The following is a 20,768-nucleotide window of genomic DNA, read 5'->3' as shown; positions in this document are numbered from 1 at the left end:
GAACACTCCACATGGAACGTTATGGTAAGGACATAACTTCTATATGTGAGAGTGTTCAATCTCGCCGTTTGTTCTTACACCTGGGTAGCGTCCCTAGCTCCATGTTCCTGAGGAACTCGGGGGAGAACGTTCCTGAGCACAGTGGAACCAAAGGTTGCCCTGTCCCTAGAAATCCTGTCTACTTTGTAATGAGAAATGAATGTATGTGGTTTAGACCAAGTGGCAGCCGTACAAATAGTGTCTAACGGCAGGCGGGCTGCATGAGCCAGGGATGTAGATACTGATCTTGTAGAGTGCCCTTTGGGCTTGACAGGTAAAGTTTGTTCAGAGGCAGTATAAACAAAAATAATACAATCAGAAAGCCATTTGGACAGGGTTTGTTTTGTAACTGCCATACCCTTCTTGCTGTCTGAGAAGGCTACAAAAAGCTGATCCATTTTTCTGTGATCCTTTGTTCTGTCCAAGTAAAATCTGAGTTGTCTATGAACATCTAACTTGTGTAACATATATTCCAACTTATTGGAGTGGTTTTTGAAAAAGGTGGGGAGTTCAATGGACTGATTAAAATTATTAACGGAGCAAACTTTGGGAAGAAAGGATGGATTAGTGCGAAGAGATACTCTATCAGGGTGAAAAATCAAATAAGGATGTTTAACTGAAAGAGCTTGAAGCTCCGATACCCGGCTGGCCGATGTGATAGCCACCAGAAAAAGGGTCTTCCATGACAAAAACTTCAAAGGACAGGAAGAGGCTGGTTCAAAAGGTGGTAGCATCAGCTGTGACAAAAGAAGGTTCAAGTTCCAAGGTGAAGTAGGACTTCTAACTGGTGGTCTAATATGGAAAGATCCTTTTAGAAAGGCCTTACAAAGTCTGTGAGCCATAATAGGAGCCCCACTTTCTCCCACATGAAAGTTTGATATGGCAGCTAATTGCACTCTCAAAGTGGCAGGAGAAGCCCCTTGGTGGAACAGTTCAGTTAAAAACTCCAAGACCTTATTCAGAGGAGCTATTACGGGATCCAATTGTTGTGTAGTTGCCCAGTGCACAAAACGCTTCCATTTACTAGTGTAAATCTTCGTAGTGGAAGCTTTATGAGAAGCCACCAGGATATTTTGAACTGCAGGGGATAGAAGATCAGACCTGGCTAAGAAGGGAAGCGGAGCAGCCAAGCTGCTAGTCTGAGGGAGAGAAGCGACGGGTGGAGAGCCCCTGACAAATGGGTCAGTAGATCCGGCTCTGGGTCCAGGATCCAGGGTTCCCACATTTGGTGTGCCAGAAGAAAGGGAAACCAGATTTGACGAGGCCAGAATGGGGCAATGAGGATAATTGTCCTTTGCAGATTGCTGGCTTTCTGTAGAAATTTCAAAATCAGAGGAACAGGAGGAAAAGCGTACAGGAGACCCGGGGGCCAAACGTGAACCAGAGCGTCCCTGGGGACTTCCCCTGGAGGGGGTAATAGGGCAAAATAGCTTCTGCATTTGGCGTTCATTGGAGACGCAAACAGATCGCAGGAAGGCTGGCCCCACTTGCGAAATATTTCCTTCGCAACTGACTGTTTGAGGGACCACTCGTGAGGTAACAGGATGGCTCTGCTCAACCTGTCCGCTATGACGTTGGATAACCCCGGGATGTGCGTTGCTATCAGAAAGCGACCTGTGGACTCTGCCCATTGCCAGATTCTCATGGCCTCTCTGCATAGTTGATAAGACTTGGTTCCCCCTTGCTTGTTTATGTACCAGACTACGGACATATTGTCCGTCTGAACTGCAATTGTCCCTAGAGGAAGAAGGGGAGCAAAGTGTTGCAACGCTAGAAACACTGCCCTCAACTCTAGAACATTGATGTGCAGATTGTACTCCAAATTGGTCCATTCGCCTTGGACTGTCTGTCCCTGAAAGATGCCCCCCCACCCTATCAGGGAAGCGTCCGTGGTCACCGTTGCTGTCGGCGTGGGCAGCACAAATGGTCTTCCGTTGGAAAGATTGCAAGTCCAGAGCCACCAAGCCAGGTGTGATTTGCATATGTTTGTGATGTGAATTTCGTGTGTCGGGTAACTTTTGGAACGACCATTGTGCAAACAGTAGCCATTGAAGGACTCTCATGTGCAGTCTTCCCAAGGGTATCGCAATGAGAGAAGCTGCCATGAGACCCAAAACCTTCAGAACCAGTTTCGCTGGGGATTTTCTGGATGATAGAAGAAGAGATATGTGGTTTTGTAGAGAGGCTATCCTTTCTGGAGGAAGCCTTAGAATTAAGCAACGCGTATCCAATTCTGCTCCTATGAATGAGATATGCTGTGATGGCTGTAGTAAAGATTTTTCGAAATTTACGGAAATTCCGAGATGAACACAAAGTTGTAGCATGTAATCCCTGGCCTGAATCAGTCGACGCTCAGTGGTGGCAGAAAGGAGCCAGTCGTCCAGATACGGAAACACCTGGAATCCCAGGAGTTTCAAGTGAGACGCTACCACTGCCATACATTTGGTGAAAACCCTGGGGGCTGAGGTCAGACCAAAGGGCAGGGCTCGAAACTGAAAATGACTGGCTCCCAGCCGGAAGCGCAAGTGATCCCTGGATGCCCTGGCCATTTTGATGTGGTAGTATGCGTCCTTTAGATCTATTGAGCACATCCAGTTGTCCTTCTGTAAAAATGGAAGGATCGAGTGAAGCGTGACCATCTGGAACTTTTCTTTCTTGATGAAGGTATTGAGTTTGCTTAGGTCCAGAATTGGCCTCCAGTCCCCTGTCTTTTTTGGAACTAAAAAGAACCTTGAGTAAGTTCCGAATCCTCTTTGGTCCGCTGGGACTAGTTGGATGGCTCTTTTTTTTCTAGCCGCTTTGAAATTTCTATAGCTGCAGGGCCTCGCAGATGGGGCGGCACATCTGGGAGTCTTTTCTGTGGATTTGGGGGCAATAGAAAGGGAATTCTGTAGCCTCTGGTAACAATGCTTTTTACCCAATTGTCTGATGTAAGATTTTGCCAGGCCTGAGGGTATAAAGCTAAGTGACCCCCGACTGCCTCCAGAGCAGGACAGTCGGGCCTCCTCTCAGGAGTGCTGGAAAGGTTTCCCGGGGAGTGTATCCCTGTCACCTTGGTTTTGCGGAACCCCTCTGCCACCAAGGCGACGTCTTCCACCTCTGCCCCCTCCTCTGCCTCTAGAGGGGGCATCACCCTGTGTGCCTGGGAAAGAACCTTGGGGTTTTTGAAACCACATTTTTCCACCACGTTGCCCTTTGGGGTACGGTCTGGATGGGGTGGAAAAACGGACTCCGACAGCAGACAGAGTCTTTCCCTCTTGCTCACACCGGGTAAGGGTCTCCTTTACTTTGGGGCCAAAGAGAGTGGCACCATCAAATGGGGCGTTAGTAAAGGAAGACTTGAAGGCTTCCCAAATGAACATAAGCGCATCCAGGATTGTCTACGAAGAGCAATCGCTGAAGCCGCTGCCCTACTCGATCCTTCGGCTGCGTATGAGATCAGCCTCATGGACGAGTTTGCAACAGATGTAAGGGTATTGAGATGTGCTGTAACCTTCTCCAAGACAGCAGCATCTGTAGTACCCTGGAGGGTATCTCCCAACTCTTTGATTAGATCCCTCTGTAGCTGTGTGAAGTGGGTCAAATAGTTCAGGGATCGCATAGAAAAAGCCGCTGAACTAAAAATGCGCTTCCCATACCTGTCCATAGTCCTAGAATCTCTGTTAGGCGGATGGACAGATGAGGAAGACTCAGACATCTCCTTTTTCGTGGCCGCTGCCACCACCATAGCGTCCACTGGCACTCCTTTTGTCAGATAAGCCTTATCTTGGGGGGCAGTAATATATTTGTTAGGCTTTCTAGGGACTGGCTCCACCGTGTCAGGTGTCTCCCACGCCCTTCGAGCAATCAGTTCCATCAACTCATCGAAGGGCGGAGTGACCCAGGAGGAGGAAGGGCGAGCACCGAATGCCTTCAGCAAGACTGACTCATCCTCAGAAGGGGGAAGGAATTGCCAATCACCTCTCTGTTTTAGGATCTCCAGGATGTCAGAAAAGGAGACATCCTCTGAGGGTGACTTTGGGGACCCTTCTGACTCATCTAAGTCAGTGTCCGATGTCAATGATTCTTGTGGAGAATCTAAGTGTCTCCTCTTACACAATCTTTTCCTCGGAACTTCCTCGGGGGGGGGCATCCGAAGAAGCCTCCGAGGAAGAGGGGGCACCCTCTAGGGGTGGCTGAGACACTGGTGCTCGACGCTTAGACGTAGCCGTGGGTGCAGAGGAGGATAACGGACCTTTATGGGAAGGAGAAGCTGTTTCTGCTGAAGTGGTTGTCTGAACAGACAACACCTTCCTCATGAGTTCGAAGGCCCCCGGGTCCCGAGTCGAGGTATCCCCCGGTTCCGAAGTCGTCGGAGGAATCCCCGAGACAGGCACCGAAGGCATCGACCCCGAGGACGGAGCCGAGTCGATCCGAGCCGATGCCCCGAGAGGGAGTGTCGGAACCGAAACATCGGTCCGACTCTCAGCCCCGGATCCAAGGATGGATCTTCGGCTCCGAGACTCCGGTACTGGGTCCGACGGAGTCGAGGTGAATGGTACCGACCGAGAAAAAGACGGTTCCGGTACCGAGGGCACCACAATCACCAGATCAGCCTCTCCCGGCTCCGAAGACTGGATAGGCCTCGGAGGAGGAACAGGTGGAGATAAGGGAAGGCCTTCGAGTCTCGACACCAACTGGGAGGAGACAGAGATGAGTTTGGACAAGGCCGTATTCTCCATCAATTTCTGCACCACGCGGTCTACATCGGTGTCGGAGAGGGGCCTGGAAGAACGCGTCGAAGGAACGAAAGACGGAGCCGACCTCAAAAGTGCAGGCGGAGGAAGCTCCGTCACCGGTTCCAGGACTCGAGGCTCGGTAACTGACAACAGTTTAACACTCGGCCCCGAAGTCTGTGGAACCGGTGATCGAACTTTGAATGAAGAGCTTGGAGCCGATGACTTGGGCTCTGACGTCTTCGATTCCTTCGAGGATTTAGATGCCTGGTCTGATGCATCCAGAGCCTCTTGGAATGCAGGCTTCAAAAGGCCCCTATCCATAAGTTTCCTGTGCCTATCTGTCATGACCCTTCCACTGAAAGAATGACAGATGGAGCAGTCTTCTTGCAGATGGAGAGGGCCAAGACAGTAGACGCAGGAACTATGATTGTCTGTGACAGACATCTTCTGTCCACATTGGCACAGTTTGAAGCCTGATTTAGCTTTTTCTGACATGTTTACAATATCAAATTCAGAAAAGAGTGAAATAGCCAGTAATAAATGTCCAATCCAGTAAAAGTTGTCATATCCAGTAAAATTTGTCAAATCCTGTTAATAAAGTCACATCCAATAGTCAACTCCAGTAAAAGTTAAAGGGTGGGGTAGGCCCCGAGGGAATAACTCAAAAAAGTATATGAAAATTAAGTACGGAAACGAGAAACCCTCGATACACTACTCACACACACATACAGTCAACTTAGAGAAGTTTTTATACTAAAATAATAGAAGAAATATAAGAAATAATTAATCTTAGCTTTGAGGTGGTCCGAGCTCATCAAAATGATGCGAACGTTGCAGCGGCAAACTAGATCTGAGGTAAAGGCAGAGGGGGATTGTGGGAGTTAGGTTGGTCTCGAGCTTCTTCTCGATGCACAGCTTTGCCAAGCGGCCGACACAGAGCCGAGGATCGGCTCCGAACCCACGTGCAAGAACAAACGGCGAGATTGAACACTCTCACATTAACAGATATAATGGTACCACAGGTTCTCGCTGAAGTGTTCGCAGATCATTGTTAATAATTCTATCTCCTCCCTGTGCTTTGTGTTTTTGTTCTTTGACTGTCCTTCCAAACATTAATGACATGAAGTGCTGAATATGCTACCCAGTCTTCCATAAGTTTAAGTCAGTCAACAAGAAGTCCAAACGTTCCACTTTTTTACTTGTAAATCCATATTTCACAAATGCGATTGATGCTTTACAATCTCGCATTTATTCCCTAATTTCAGTGATGCTGGTCTTCTTCCTGTTCATCTCCATCTCCCAACCCCAGACTCCACTTCTGATTCATCTAGTCAACTTCTGTGCTTTTTTCCCCTCTCAAGCTTTTTCCTTTTGAAAATTAGAAAATATTTCACTGGCAAAGTCTCTCTCTGATCTTTATTAGAAGAAAGACCAGCAGTCTTCTCCTTCTGCTTGATGACTTTCTTTTTTGGACAAACTTTTGTCACTTTCTCCTTAAAATGACTGACTCTCCAGGAAAAAATATTCCAAAGACAGCTGGCCGGACACAGTAGCTTGAATCTCACATATGCCTCTTGACACTCCCTGACTGCTAGGATAAATTTGTATCTCTTCTGTCTGGTGTACAGTGAATAATCATTTTCCACTCTCTACTGTCTAAATCTTTTTTAAAAATTTGCCCTTCTGCCACAGTTTTATCAGTATCATCTCTTTCTGTTGGCATGACTGCATCTTTGCTGCTTTCTCATTGCCAAGTTTGAAGCATACATACACTGCCCTCTTTCAATTACCAAATTCTGCTGTGGAATACCAGTCTAGTTGCTTATTTTAGAAAATTAATACATACTGTTCTATCCAATTTCTCTGGTACAGCAGAATGCTTCACGTTTTCCCTACATGCTCTGACCCCCAATTCTATTAGTTTTTGAAACAGCTCTTCTTGATCTTTCTCATACCCAGCCAGCCTTTTCTTAATTTCAGCCTTTTATCAGTTTATCTAACTAGCTGTTTCAAACTTCTTCCATTTTCCAGCCTTTTGTTACTTGAGTTGTTATACACCTTCAATGTTTAGTTTATTCTAATCAGCTCTGAGCACATTTCATATGTATTTTCTTCTACATTACCGGAAAATATGTCTTGCACTACAGCTGGAACTTGAACCACTTTTTGCTGGACAGATGCAGGATTCTTCACAGTCAGCTTTTTCTCTTCACCTTTTTAAGCTGATTTTCTTTCAAGATATCTACGTTTCTTCTTTACTGGCATCCAGGAAGTTAATACTAGTAAATTAATTTACTAGTAGTAAATTCATTTATTAGTAGTAACTGATAAATGAATTTACTAAAACTGGCACAGCTACTGTCCGTTATCTCTCGGTTTCATTTTTTTTCACACTGGGAAAGTTGAAATTAAGCTGCTAATCAGTGTGCAGCCATCTTGGAAGTCCTCTTTATCCATTATCTTTGAGAAGTGCATCCACTCTCAAACACTAAACCTATCTCTCAGACTTGTTCTTTTCATCCCAACCACAGCACTGACACAGCTCTTTAATTTTTCCTTAATACCATTCACTTATACAGAAAATACAACAGCCTTGTGTAGTCAGTTTTCCTTGACTAAGAAAAGGCAAATATTTAATATAGTCTATTATTCCAAATTACTCTGCCAACTCTCATTCCTTGATCTCTTCATCTCAGCCCAAGAATTGGTTAATTCCTATCTCACCAATAGGATCTAAAGAGTAAAATGGTTAAAATCTGTTTCTTACCACTCTAAGCTGTAAGTAAACAGCCCCAGTGGTGCAGTTCATAAACCTGCTAAACAAAGAACTTCAGCTATAACTTTTAACAGCTGCTGCCCTTCTTCAGAAGAGAAAGTTTTACTTCTTCTGTTGAGTATATGTGGAGGCTCAAAACAGTTAACACTTACAAAGGCACTACCTGACAAAGCCAACATCTATTTCGGAAGGAGAAATGAAGCTTGATGCATCCATTAAAATGCATTACTCTAAGACTATACTATGAATAAATGAAAGCACTACTGAAATTAATGGGCAAGTGCACTACAGTACATTTCAGGAGGATGAATAAATGGTCAAGACGGGATTTTACTCCTAAAACAAAACACTGCTATAAGAGGTGCATGACATTACTTTGGATTAATTTTTACTCAATAACACAGACCTATATTGCCATCCTTCAGACAAACAGCTATAGCAGAAACTTATTCTAAAATTCAGAAGTGAGTTAAGATCACAATAATAATCCCCTATGCAAAAATATAATACAAATGCTATGCAATTATTTTCTAAATAAACAAACTTACGAAAAATGATCAGTTAAATAACTTTATTAAAATCAAAACAAATGCAGAAGTGACAAATTTTGTGTGTAATGATGTGAAACAGAAAGAGGTAGAAAGGTGTTTGAAAAATAACTAATGTCAAAATCAGGCACTGTCACACAGGATTAGGGGCTTAAAATACTTACCTAGGGGTAGAAAAGAACGTACAGGACTTGCGTCCCTGCTGCTTTCACGACTGGCTTCTCTGCTGCACCCCTGACTCACACTAGGACGAGGAATGCGACTGCCTCGGGCTAGTTTATGTTAAGGAGGCATGGTGAACAAAGACAGAGAAGGCATAGGCAATGTAAGACTTTGCACTTCATATTTTCCAAAGCTCAACACAGTTAAAGCAATATGTAATACAAAAAGGAGATTAAACATTAAAATTCAGCTTATACAATAAAGACATTCACCTCAGGATTAACTCACATTCTAAAAGACTAATAGTGACTTGTTCTGTAATTCAGTATTACAATCCACAAATATTATGCACAATATTTTTTTGTATTTTAAGTTCTGTAAAATTGCTGTTCTTAAAATGATTTGTAATACTTTGGAGCTTTTCTTCCCAGGCCTCCAATGAAAATGGGCTTCTCCCAGTCGGACTTTCCCAGTAATCAAATGTCAATAAATAAAAGAGGAACTGACAGTAGATAAAGATATGAACATGGTGTATTGAAAAGGAATAGTTGGATAAAATCTTACCATAACCATAGATGTCCTTCTTTTCACTGCTGCAGTTTTCTTAACCTGAGGGATCTCCAGCCAGAAGGCGACCAGACGTTGGCCAGTATACAAAAGTCTTATACTGCTGTAGGGTACGAGGGACATCACACGTAGGCTGCAGTCGGATGCAGGCCATAAAAGTAATCTATGCAGGCATCATCTTCAGAACCGAATGCCCCAGGAGGAATGCCACACTAAGGATATAAAAGGTCAGTACAACCAAGCAATACAGACTGGTGGTGGGGGGGTGGGTGGGTGTGATAGAATACTGCTGCAGTGAAGAGAAGGACATCTATGTTTAAGGTAAGATTTTACTCAACTATTCTACATCCTTCTATTCACTTGCTGCAGTATTCTTAACCTGAGGGAGAGTGCCAAAGCTCAAGAAGAAATGGAGGAGCAGAGGAGCTTTCAACAAAGCCATGTTGGCTTTAGCAAATCCAGGTCTGGATATGGAGATACCTTTACCAAACACTACAAACTGAATGGCATGAATAGAAGACAAGGTGGATGCTTCAAGGATGGGGCTGTTATCTAAGCCCTTGAAGAATGCCTTAGAGGAGGTCACAGCCCTGGTAGAGTGGCCCTTCATGGGTGAAGACAGGCTCCTTCCATGGAGTGTGTAACAAAGGCAAATAGTCTTTGAAATCCAAGAAGAAATAGACTGCTTCATAACAGGTAAACCCAGAGCTCTGGGATGAAAGTTCACAAATAGCTGATCAGATCTCCTGACAACGTTGGTCTTCTCCAGGTAAAACCTAAGTTGTCAGTACATCTAAGGGGTGTAATACCGTCTCACTATGGTTTTGGGGAGAAGGGAAAAATGTACATAATTGAATAGACTGGTTAAGGGATAACTCATTGACCACTTTTGGCATAAAAAAGGATTTGTTCTCAAGAATACCCTGTCCTTATGAAAGGCCAAGAAAGGGGGCACCACCATAAGGGCTTGTAACTCCAACACCCTTCTGGCTAAAGTCAAGGCCACTAGTAAAACAGTTTTCCAAGAGCAATGTTTGAGGGAGGCTGAATATGCGGGCTCAAAAGGGGCCAGGGTCAATTTTTCTTGGTCCTGTCGAATCATGAAGAGGACCTTTGGTATTAGAGGAAGGGGAGGGAATGCATACAGAAACATCCCCTTCCAATAAAAAAACAGGGTGTCTACCTTACAAACCAGAGAGTATGGGACTCTGGCACAAAATTTTGGAAGTTGTCTGTTCACAGGGGAGGCAAATAAGTTTATCTGAGGAATTCTCCATTAATGAACTATGTCCAGGAACACGTTCCTGTGAAGCATCCAATTGTGGGACGGACAGAGTCAGGGAGTCTGCCATGAGATTCTGGTTGGAGGAAATGTATATTGCCTGAATAGTCAGGTGGTACTGAGCAAGAAATTCCCATACTAGTAGAGCCAACCTGTAAAGCAGCTAGGATTTGCCCCCCTCCCTTCCTGTCCACGTACCAGAGGAATGTCATGTTGTCTGTGAACAGTTGTAGAGGGCCTGGGCAAAGAGGGTGAAATGCTTGTACAGCTCATAGCAATGCTCGCATTTCCCTGATGTTGATGTGTTCTGTTTTTTGAGAGGGAGACCAAATTTCCTGAACTGTGAATTTGCCCAAGGCAGCTTCCCAGCCCACGTCTGAGGCATCTCTGTAGAGTTCTAGAAGTGGGGTGAGAGGATGCAGGGTTAGCCCTGGTTTTAGGTCTATCTGTTGGATCCACCAGAACAGTTCCCTCTAAGAAAGGTATGAGGTGGACTTTGTGTTCCAGTGGGTGAGAATGCTGGGGCTACACCGATCTGAGGAACCACTGGCATTTCCTCATGTGGACTTTTGCCATCAGTACCAATTGAAAGATGAAGCCGTGAATGCCAGCACCCTGAGGAACTTCCTGACTGTGATGAGAGTCAAGGAGAGAAGGGAGTGAAAGGAGGACTGAAGGTTCTACACCTTCTGAGGTGAAAGTGGCACTCTCATTATGTCTGTCCGGATTTGACAACCCAGGAAAAGATGATCCTGTGAAGTGGTGAGGTCTGGCTTCCTGTAGTTGACGGTAAATCCCAGTTTTCCAATGAGGGAAATGGTGGTCACCAGGTTCTGGAGTACAGGGTGGGAAATTTGGGACTGTAAGAGCAGGTCATCCATGTAAAAATCTGGATGTCTGAAAGCCTGCAATGAGCACTCACTGGAGCCAGGCATTTGGTGAAAAACCCTTGTTGCTGTAGAAAAACTAAAGGACAAGGCAGATAATTGGGAAGGACAGGAACCCACAGAAAAATGTAAGAATTTCCTAAACATGGGGTGAATGGGGATGTGAAGGTAAGCATCTTTTATATCTAGAAATGCCATGTATCCTTGTGGAAGAATAAGAGGAAAAATGAGTATGACTTCCAAGATGGCTGCACACTGAGTAACAGCTTAATTCTAGCTCTCCCACTGTGAAAACAAAAACTCAGCAGAGAAGGCCTGTAGACTTGTGTTTATAGGTAAGTTTCAGTAACTGGCTAGTAAGTGTACTGCCTGGATGCCAGGAAAAAAGAAATACAGAGGACCTGGAAAAATAATCGGCTACAAAAAGTGAGAAAAACACTGACTTGGGAAAATTTCTCCAGCTGTTCAGGAAAAAGCAATGGTAACTCCAGACATGGATTCCAGTAACATACAGGAAGATAAAAGACCACTGCACAAAGACCTGGTTAAAAAAAAAAAAAAAAAAAAACGAAACATTGATGGAAACATCAACACAAAAATTGAAGAAGCTTTCAACAAATATTAAGATGAAGTGATAAAAGCTGCAAAAATCCGAAGTCGAAATGAAGAAATGGCTGGCTGAATATGATACTGCTCAGGAAGAGGCGTTCCAAAAAACAATACAGTTAGAGGACAGAGCATGTAGGGAGAACCTCAGGTTTTTAGGTATACCAGAGAAGCTGGAAGGAAAAGATTGCATTAATTTTATAAAACCACAAATAAGCAACTGGACTGGTATTCCACAGCAGAAGTTGTTAGTTGAAAGGGCACATCTGGTGTATGCGCCAAACCTGGCTATGACAAAGCAAAGTTGACCTTTAATAGTAAAGATGCAATCATACAAGTAGGAGGAGTTGATTTTGACAGATTTGTGGCAGAAGGACAAAGTACTAAAAGTGGGAGATGGCAGGGTGTTTGGGGAGAATGATTACTTATTGTACAAAAGGCAGAAGAGAAGCAAATATGTTAAACTATTCAGGGAATGTTGAGCTGCTGGTGCGAGATTCAAACTGGTGTAGCCAGCTGTTTTCAAAGTATTCTTCCCCGGAAGGACAAAATTATTTTTTCATGAAGTACATGCCAAGGAGAAAATACAAAAGTGTGTTCAACTTTAACTGAGCTGTGAAACAAAGAGATTCTGTTTCTTGTTCTTCTGGTAATAAAGACCACAGAGAGCCTGTACCTGTGAAACTTTTTTCAGTGTTCCAGTGGAAAATATTGGAGCCAAGGAAGGGAGCACAAGAGCTGACTAGAAAAAAGAACAGTTGTGCAAAATCTTACCATAACCATAGACATCCTTCTCTTCTATATGCTGCAGTATTCATAACATGAGTGAGGAGTCGGCCTCCGGGTGACTCGTATGTCCGCCGGTATACATAAGATTAATCCTACTGTGAGGTATGTGGGACATCGCACAGCATCAGAACATACGTCTGTCAAAAAGTGACAGCGGATATAAAGCGGACATCGGTACATACCAGACCTCAGAACTGAATGCCACAAAAAGCACTAGCCTGATCAGAGATGAGAAAATATGTCACCAGAAGCCAGGTAAGCATCAGGAGGAAGGCAGGGGAGGGGGGAGTAATAATGCAACATATAAAGGAGAAGGACATCTATGGTTCTATTAAGATTTTACACAACTATTCTATGTCCTTCTATTCATACGCTGCAGTATTCATACCATGAGGGAGAATACCAAAGCTCATGCAGAGGACGAATTGGGCAGAAAAGCAGAACATTCTCCACAAACCCATGCAGGTTAGCCCTATCAAAACCAGCTCTGGACCAGGAAATGCCATCTATGTTATAATGTTTTATAAAGGTATGAATGGAAGACCAGGTAGCTGCTTCCAGGACAAAGCAAGTGTCCAGGGCTTTAAAGAAGGCACCAGAGGAAGAGGCTGCTCTAGAGTAATGTGCCCTAATAGGTGAGGGTACAGTCTTTCCATGAGCCATATAACAGAAGGAAATAGTTTTGGAAATCCAAGTAGAAATAATCTGCTTGGAAATAGGCTGGTCCAGTACCCTTAGGTGATAAGAAACAAACAGGCGGTCAGATACCGAATTGGTTTGGTTTGATCCAAGTAATATCTGAGTTGCCTGTGCTCATCTGAACTGTGAAGGATCCTCTCGCTAGGGGACTGAGGAGAAGGGAAAAAAGTTGAAAAACTGACAATGACTGAGAGATAATTCATTAACCACCTTGGGCATAAATGAGGGGTTAGTGCATAGGGAAACCCTATCCTGTGAAAGACGTTGAAGTGAGAAGACGACACGAGAGCCAGTAACTCGGACAACCTTCTGGCAGAAGTAATGGTGACAAGGATGGTTTTCCATGTGCAGTGTTGCAGAGAAGCAGAACTTCCTGGCTCAAAAGGTGCCAGGGTAATTTTTCTAAGACAAAGTTTTGATCCTAAGGAGGAGGGACTGGTTTCCTTGGTGGTTAGATGTGAAGGACACCTTTTAAGAAGTGTTTAACTTCCAACCTGGAATCTATAGGGGAAGCCATAGGCAGATATGCAGAGACAGCAGAAAGATGAGCTTTTACTGATGGGTATGACAGTCCACTCTTCAGTAATTCAAACAGGTAGGACAGGACCATTGGAGCATTCACTAGCAGTGGTTGTAAATCCTTTTTAAGACACCAGATGGAAAACCTTTTCCAGTTGGAAACAGAATTTCCTAGTTGTGGGTTTTCTGCACTCCTGCAGAACTTGTAGCACGTCCTCAGAAAAAAGGTGTCTAAAGGGAATCAAAACCTTAACACCCACAGGGTCAACTGTAGAGTTGACATCAGTGGATGTACTAAAGTTCCCTTGTCCTGTGTGAGTAGGTCCATTCTGTGGGGTAACTTTTGGTGATTGTCTTTGGCTAAATGCAAAAGATGGGGAACCAATGCTGTCTTGGCCAAAAGGGAGTCACCAACAAGAGTTTTGGTTTCTCCTGTTGGATTTCAAACATGACCTTTTGGAGAAGTAAGAAGGGGGGTTGCATAAATAAACATCCCCTTCCAAGATAAAGACAGGGTGTCCAACTTTTATGTCAACGGATCTGGAACCCTAGCACAAAACTTGGGTAGCGGTCTGTTCATGGGGGAGGTAAAGAGATCTACCTTAGGTATACCCTATTGATGGGCCCTGTCCAGAAACACATACCTGTGTAACATCCATTCATGGGCTTGAGTCAAGGACCTACTCAGTGTGTCTGCCACCACATTCTGAGCCGAGGGAATGTAAACCGAGTGGAGGGTGAGTTGACTCTGGACAGCTAACTCCCAGGCCTACAAAGCCAGTCTGCACAGGATGTAGGACTTTGTCCCTCCCTGTATGCTGACATACCACAGGATGGTGGTATTGTCTTGTAAACCGTCATAAAACCCCCGGATAAAGAAGAGGCTTGAAGATTTGTAGAGCGAAGATCAGGGCCCTCATCTCCTTAACACTGATGTGCTCCCTCTTCTGCTCTTCAGACCTGACATCTCTGATCCTCCATGAGTCCAGGGTTGCTCCCCATCACATGTCTGAAGCATCCATATACAGCTCCTGAGTGGGAGGAGGTGATTGCAAGGGTAAGCCTGGGATTGTTGCCACCTGTTGGATCCACCAGTGTAATTCCTTTTTCAGGCAAGGTAGGAGTGGGATAACAAACTCCAGAGGGTGGGAGTGTTGCACCCATACTGTTCTCAAGAACCACTGGAATTTCCACATGTGTAACTTGGCTATATGGAGCATGGGATTACTAGAAGCCATGAATGCCAGAAGGCGAAGAAACACCCCGGCAGTCAGGGATTGGGTGAGCAAGAGGTCCTGGAAATAGGAAGTGAGGGGCAGGACCTTTTCTGGAGGTAAGAAAGCCAACATCCCGTATGACTGGATCCAGCAGCCAAGAAAGATGTAGTTTTGGGAAGGGACCAGAGAAGGTTCCTGATAACTGATAGTGAAATCTAGACTCTCCAACAGTGATACCATGAAGGAGAGGTTACCCTGAAGGATGTCTGGATTCCGAGCCTGGAGAAGAAGGTTGTCTAAGTATAGAAAAATCTATATGGCATGTAGCCTGCAGAAGGCTATGACAAAACTAAGCATTTTGCGAAGACTGCTGCGGCCGTAGACAATCCAAAGGGCAAGGCACAGAACTGAAAATGTGAGGAAGCAATAGCTAAGCGAAGAAACTTCCTGAACAGAAGGTGAATTGGAATATGAAGACCGGCATCCTTGATGTCCAATGACACCATAAAGGTCCAAGGAAGAATGGTGGGTAAGGTTAACAAACAAAAGGTCCAGAATGAGTATCCAAGGACCACCCTTCCTGGGTAACAGGAAAATCCTGCTTAGGAGGGCAGCGCTACCTGAATAGTGCCCTGAGAAAGAAAGGTGGAAATCCCTTGGGGAAAGACTTCTAGTTGGTCTTTTGGAGGTTGTGGAATACCCTTGAAGGGGGGAGGAGTCATCCACACCATAAAGTATCCTTGCAGGATGATGGATAGGACCCAAGAGTCCTGAGTTATATGTTTCCAAGCAGAAAGAGACAGGTTAATGAACAGAGGCATTAACGGCTTGGGAGGTGGGAAGTCTCAGACTACCTGGCTTAGCCTAAAAGGGCTGTTTCTGTGTGTGAGTAAAAGAGGTAGATTTAGGGGGAAATTGTTTCCTAGAATATCTCTTGCCTTTGAAAGACTGGGGCCTGGCAGACTTTTTAACAAAGGTGGTCTTGGTAGGGTAGTTCCTCTGAAACCTGGGCACTGGGGGAAACAAAAATATGCTTTAGGTCTTGCAGCTCTTTGCCCTTCTCTGAAGAGACTTAAGAGTTCTGCAGCAGAGGTACCAGACAATGCCTTGTTGTTCAAGGCCATGAAAAAAAAAAAGGTCCAAAAAGCCATGATTTTTGCCTTAATGTCATCAGGCAAAGGTTGGAGCCTGAGCCAAGAATACTTCTCAGAAATTCCCCAGATGCAGCCGCTCTAGCTGATGTCTCGATGGCATAATAGCTACACTTTATGGAATGCTGTGTAACCTGAGCTGAGGAGTTAAGGACGGAGGTAAGCTTAGCCTTAGTGGGAGAGTCAGGAAGCTCAGAGAGTAATTTGCCAGCATCCGAGAGAAAGGCCAAAGAATATCTGGCCACACAGGTCTGATAGTTAATGGTCCTGAAAGCAAGAGTAGCTGAAGAGTAAACCTTTTTTTCCTTTTCTCTCCATGACTTTGGTCTCCTTATCTGAGGGGAGCAGAGAAGTGGAAGGTATCATCTTGGAGGCTTTGTCTGCAGATACTGAGAAAGTGGCAGAGTCTGCAGAGGGACATTTGAATAGGAATTTGGAGTGCTCAGGCACTTTATAAAATCTATCTGGCCTTTTGGGTGCTGGAGGTTGAGAATCAAAGCACTTTGAAGCAGCTGCAAAGGCATCTAGGAAAGCTGACAGAACAGGAGGTATCTCAGTTGGGGAAGGAGATTCCATCTGTAGCAGGACATAGTACCTTTTCTGGCTGTCTGATAACTGACAATCCCATTTGATAAACTCCCTCATCTTAAGAATTGTTTCCCAAATGAGATATCCTCCCCCCAGGGAATCAGTGCTATTAGACTCCTCTTCTAGGGAGGCATAACCCAAAGGGGAGGAAATTTGGGCTGAATATGCCAAAGATTTGTCCCCTGAGGATTCCTCATCATCTGAGGAAAACTCCTCAGAAGTCATCTTTTGAGGAGTAGAGGAAGGAATGGAAGGAGAAGGGGAGGAGAGAGGAGGGATGTCTCAGTGCCATAAATGGATTGAACAGGCCTTGGGAAAAGGCCTGCCAATCCAGAGGTTATACATGAGGAGCTGAAGAAACATGTTTTGATTTTCTTTTTTTTCTTTTTGGGAGCCTCCATTTGGTGAAAGGTGGATGGGCCTGATGTCGGCCTACACTCCACAAAGTTGGTAGGAACATCCTCTCACTATGATCTGGGTAATGCCACGCAGGCCTTCAGTCACAACGAGCCATGATCCACCCTCATGCCCGAGTTGGACGCCTGTGTTTCCCTTGAGGACGTGCTGGTAAGCTCCTTCACGGTGCCCACCAAAGAAGTACAGACTCCAAGCCAACATCAGCCTCGGGAGAGATGTCTGGGTCAGAGGGAGCCGCAGGTAAATCAGGCCTAAATGTCTTGGCCTTCTTAGCTCGCAGCTCACCTGAAGGGCCTGCAGTAGCTTCCATGTCATGTGCAAGATTTAGGTGCTGATTTTTGAGATACAAGTTTAAAAAAGCTATGCAATTGCGTAGGGTCTTGGGTACAAAGGCCTTACAAATAGAACAAGTAGTGTGGTCCAAGGACTGATCCCAGAGGGACTCCACTTGTGATTGTCCTCTTGGTAGAGGGGGACTCCCCAATTCTAACTTCCTGGGCCCTGTCTGTCGGCCAGTTGGCCATCTACTAACCTCTTAAGTTTGTCAACAATGCCCGAGAGGGGTATTGTGTCAAATGCCTTGCAGGGTCAAGGTAGGCAGTGTGAATGATTTTGCCCTCATCCATTACTCTGGTTACGTTCTCAAAGAAGTCCACCAGGTTGAGTAGGCATGAGCTGCCCTTGACGAAAACAAACTGGGTTAGGTCCAGTGTCCGCAGGTTTACTATATCTCTACTGATTATCCCCATTCTCCATAATTCTTTCCATGGCTTTACATACAAAACTAGTGAGAATTATGGGTCTGTAGTTTCTAGGGTCTGTAGATGGTCCACCTTTGTGCAGAGGGATGACTGTTGCCTTTCTTCATTCATGAGGCATGAGATTTGGAGGCTACAGTTAAATAGTAATTCCAGAGGCTGTGATGAGGTCATGTTTCATGCTATTTAGAAGGTATCCTGGGATATTGTCTGGGCCCATTGATGCACTGTTCTTGGTCTTAGAGAAACCATTAAGGACCTGTTCCCTAGTATCAGTAGGGGAGTTATATTTGATATTTCCTAAGGGAAGGTTGAGGGGGAGAGAGGAGTTAAGCTGGAGCTGAATTTACCAGACAGGAGGATTGCTATATCTTCTGGTTCAGTGTAGGTGGCTCCATTTACAATGAGCTCTGCACACAATTGTGTATTGCCTTCGTGGTTGCAGACATAGCTAAAGAATGCTTTGTGGTTGTCCTTGGTCTCAGAGGCCAAACTTTCCTCAAATTTAGATTTGGTAGACTATTTGTCCTCTGAGTTGCTTGTTTAGTTAAATGAGAGTGCTTTTATCCTGCTGGGTGTTGCACCTCCTAATTTTTGCCACTATTTTCCTCCTCCTGTTATACATCCGACTGATTTTGTGATTCCACCAGGGTGGCTTGTTTTTTGAGTTAGTTCTGTACTTCTTCCTGGTGGGTACATCTGCCTCTATGCAGCTATTAACATGCTTGTACAGGGATTATGTGAACAGTTCTGCATAGGCAGCAGTGTTCTTAGGGTTTATAGGGGCTTGAAATTTAGCCATGTTCTCAATTAATAGCAGAAGGTCACCCTAAGAACAATTCCTGAACATTTCCAGTTTAGCTGGAGGTCCAGGTTTTATTTTTACTTCAAAGGAGACCATTTTGTGGTCTGACCTTACCAGAGAAGGCATTACAGCAGGGGGGTGTGCAGCAATCTCCCATATTTAGCAAGGACCAGATCCAGTATGGTTGCACCCCTGGTTGGTGTACTGACTATCTGGTCTAGGGAGTTTGTATTTACAAAATCCAGGAATCTCTGTGCATGCACGTTTGATATCGTATAGGGTTCCCAGTTAATAGTGGGGTAATTAAAGTCACCCATAAATATGGTACTGGGTTGATGGTTAGTGTTTCTAATAAGTTTAAATGCATGGTATGGGTCTCTTGGGTCATAGAGGGGGACCAATAGCTTGCAAGGAAGTGGTGTTCGATTTTACCTATGGTGATTTGAACATGCAGCAGCTCAAGTGCATTGTACTGTTTGACCGGACTTGAAGTATATTTATTTTTGATGTAAATAGAGACACCTCCACCTTTAGTCCCTGCCTGTGAAGGAGCTGGTCTAAATGTGTAGAAGGCATTATAACCCTGCACTGTTGGTGTGCTGTCTTTGGCTTTAAATCACACCTCAGAGACCGCACAGACATCAGCATTCTCTAGGGTAAAGACAGCTTCCAGGGAGTGGATTTTTTTGTTTAGGCTCCTAGCACTGAGCAGTAATACCTTTAGATTTTTTGGTTTTGATTTGCTATGTAGGAAGTACTTTCCGCTTGGCATTGCGTAAAACATCACTATAGGGGAAGACAATGTTTTAGCTAATATTCGAAAGTCTAGAGGGGAGAGGTGCAGACCATCCCTGGCAAAGCAGTATGGTCTGTTGACCATCTCCTTCCATGCTGACAAATATTGCACCCCCTTAGAATGACACCAGAAACTAAGCCAATTATTAAAGTCGATCATCTTTTGTTCGTACAGTGGCATCATCCTTGGAGAAGGTAAAATGCTGCTCAATGCTAGGCTCATACCAGCCTGAGACATATTCCGAGAGCTCTATGGTGTCTCTTTTCATATAGTCTAGGGAGGTACATCTTAGGTCATTTAATCCCACATGGACTATGACTGAGTCATACTGGTAATTGGGATCTGATGACCTGAGTGCATGCATAATGTGGTGGATCCTAGCCCCTGATAAGCAACTGACCGTAACTTTCTCCTTACTCAGCCTGGTGACAGGGACATCACTGTGTCTCACAATGGGATTCACTTCAGAATCTCGAAATTCCGAAACATCGAATTTCATATGACCGAGACCATATGATCGATGTTTCGGAAAATCAAAATTCTGAAGAAAAACAAACAAAAAAAAAAAAAACAACTTAAATGTTTCTGTTTCTTCTGCTCCGCTTCCCACACCCTCGCTACTTAAATATTCCAACTCCGAGATCGCACTACAGCGAGGAAAAGGGAAATCTCCCATTCCGCGCTGTATGCAGATCTCTGTTCACAATGTCGGGATTCCGAAAATTCGTTCATATGGTCTCGGCCATATGAAATTCGATCGTTCAGGATTTCGACATTATGAAGTGTTCCCCTCACAATGACATTATGTTAATGGTTTTATTACTGTTTATCTCCATCTCCCAGATCCTGTCTCTGCTTCATTTCCTATGTACTCTCAATTCTTCTAGTCAACTCTCATGCTCCCTTCTTTCACTCAAACATCTTCCATTGAAACAGAAGAAAAGGTTTCACAGGTATAGTCTCTATGTGGTCTTTATTACCAAACAAGAAGAAACAGAATCTTCTTCTGTTTCACAGCTCACTTTTTGTTGGACTTACTTTTGTATTTCCTCCTTGGCATGTATTTCATTAAAAAATGATTATGTCCCTCTAGGGAAGAATACCTTGAAGACAGCTAGGTAAAGCAGTTTGAATCTAACAGCAGCGTCTAAACATTCCCTGAACAGTGGAATGAATTTACTCCTCTTCTTCCTGGTGTACAATGAGTAATCATTCTCCACAAAGACTCTGCTGCTCCCCCCTTCCTCTAATACTGCGTCCTTCTGCCACTGTTTGGTCACAATCAACTCCTTCTGATGGCAGAATTGCATCTTTTCTATTAAAGGTCTAGGTTACTTTGTCATGGATAGGTTTGGAGCATACACAACATCTGCTGTCCAGTTGCTTTTTTTTTTTGTACTTTTATAAAATTAATGCAGTCTGTTCCTTCCAGCTTCTCTGGTAC

At 44.4% G+C, this 20,768-nt stretch overlaps 1 protein-coding gene across 20 annotated transcripts in view; it reads right to left on the bottom strand.

The window, feature by feature from the left end:
• Nucleotides 1-20,768, bottom strand: part of CLASP2 (cytoplasmic linker associated protein 2) — a 7,203,062-nt gene that overhangs the window by 3,382,009 nt on the left and 3,800,285 nt on the right. For 18 of the 20 annotated variants that reach the window (XM_044064956.1, XM_044064947.1, XM_044064948.1 and 15 more), the window contains one exon: nucleotides 8,246-8,353. The exons of the other annotated variants lie outside the window; for them this stretch is intronic. In XM_044064956.1, coding sequence (XP_043920891.1) covers nucleotides 8,246-8,353 — 108 coding nt within the window. The remainder of the gene's footprint in view (nucleotides 1-8,245; nucleotides 8,354-20,768) is intronic. 20 annotated transcript variants of the gene reach the window in all.

Source organism: Protopterus annectens, chromosome 3.part0 (assembly GCF_019279795.1).
Source record: "Protopterus annectens isolate FY-2018-M chromosome 3.part0, PAN1.0, whole genome shotgun sequence".
NCBI classification, from domain to species: Eukaryota; Metazoa; Chordata; order Ceratodontiformes; family Protopteridae; genus Protopterus; species Protopterus annectens.
This window is presented reverse-complemented; position numbering and strand designations above follow the sequence as displayed.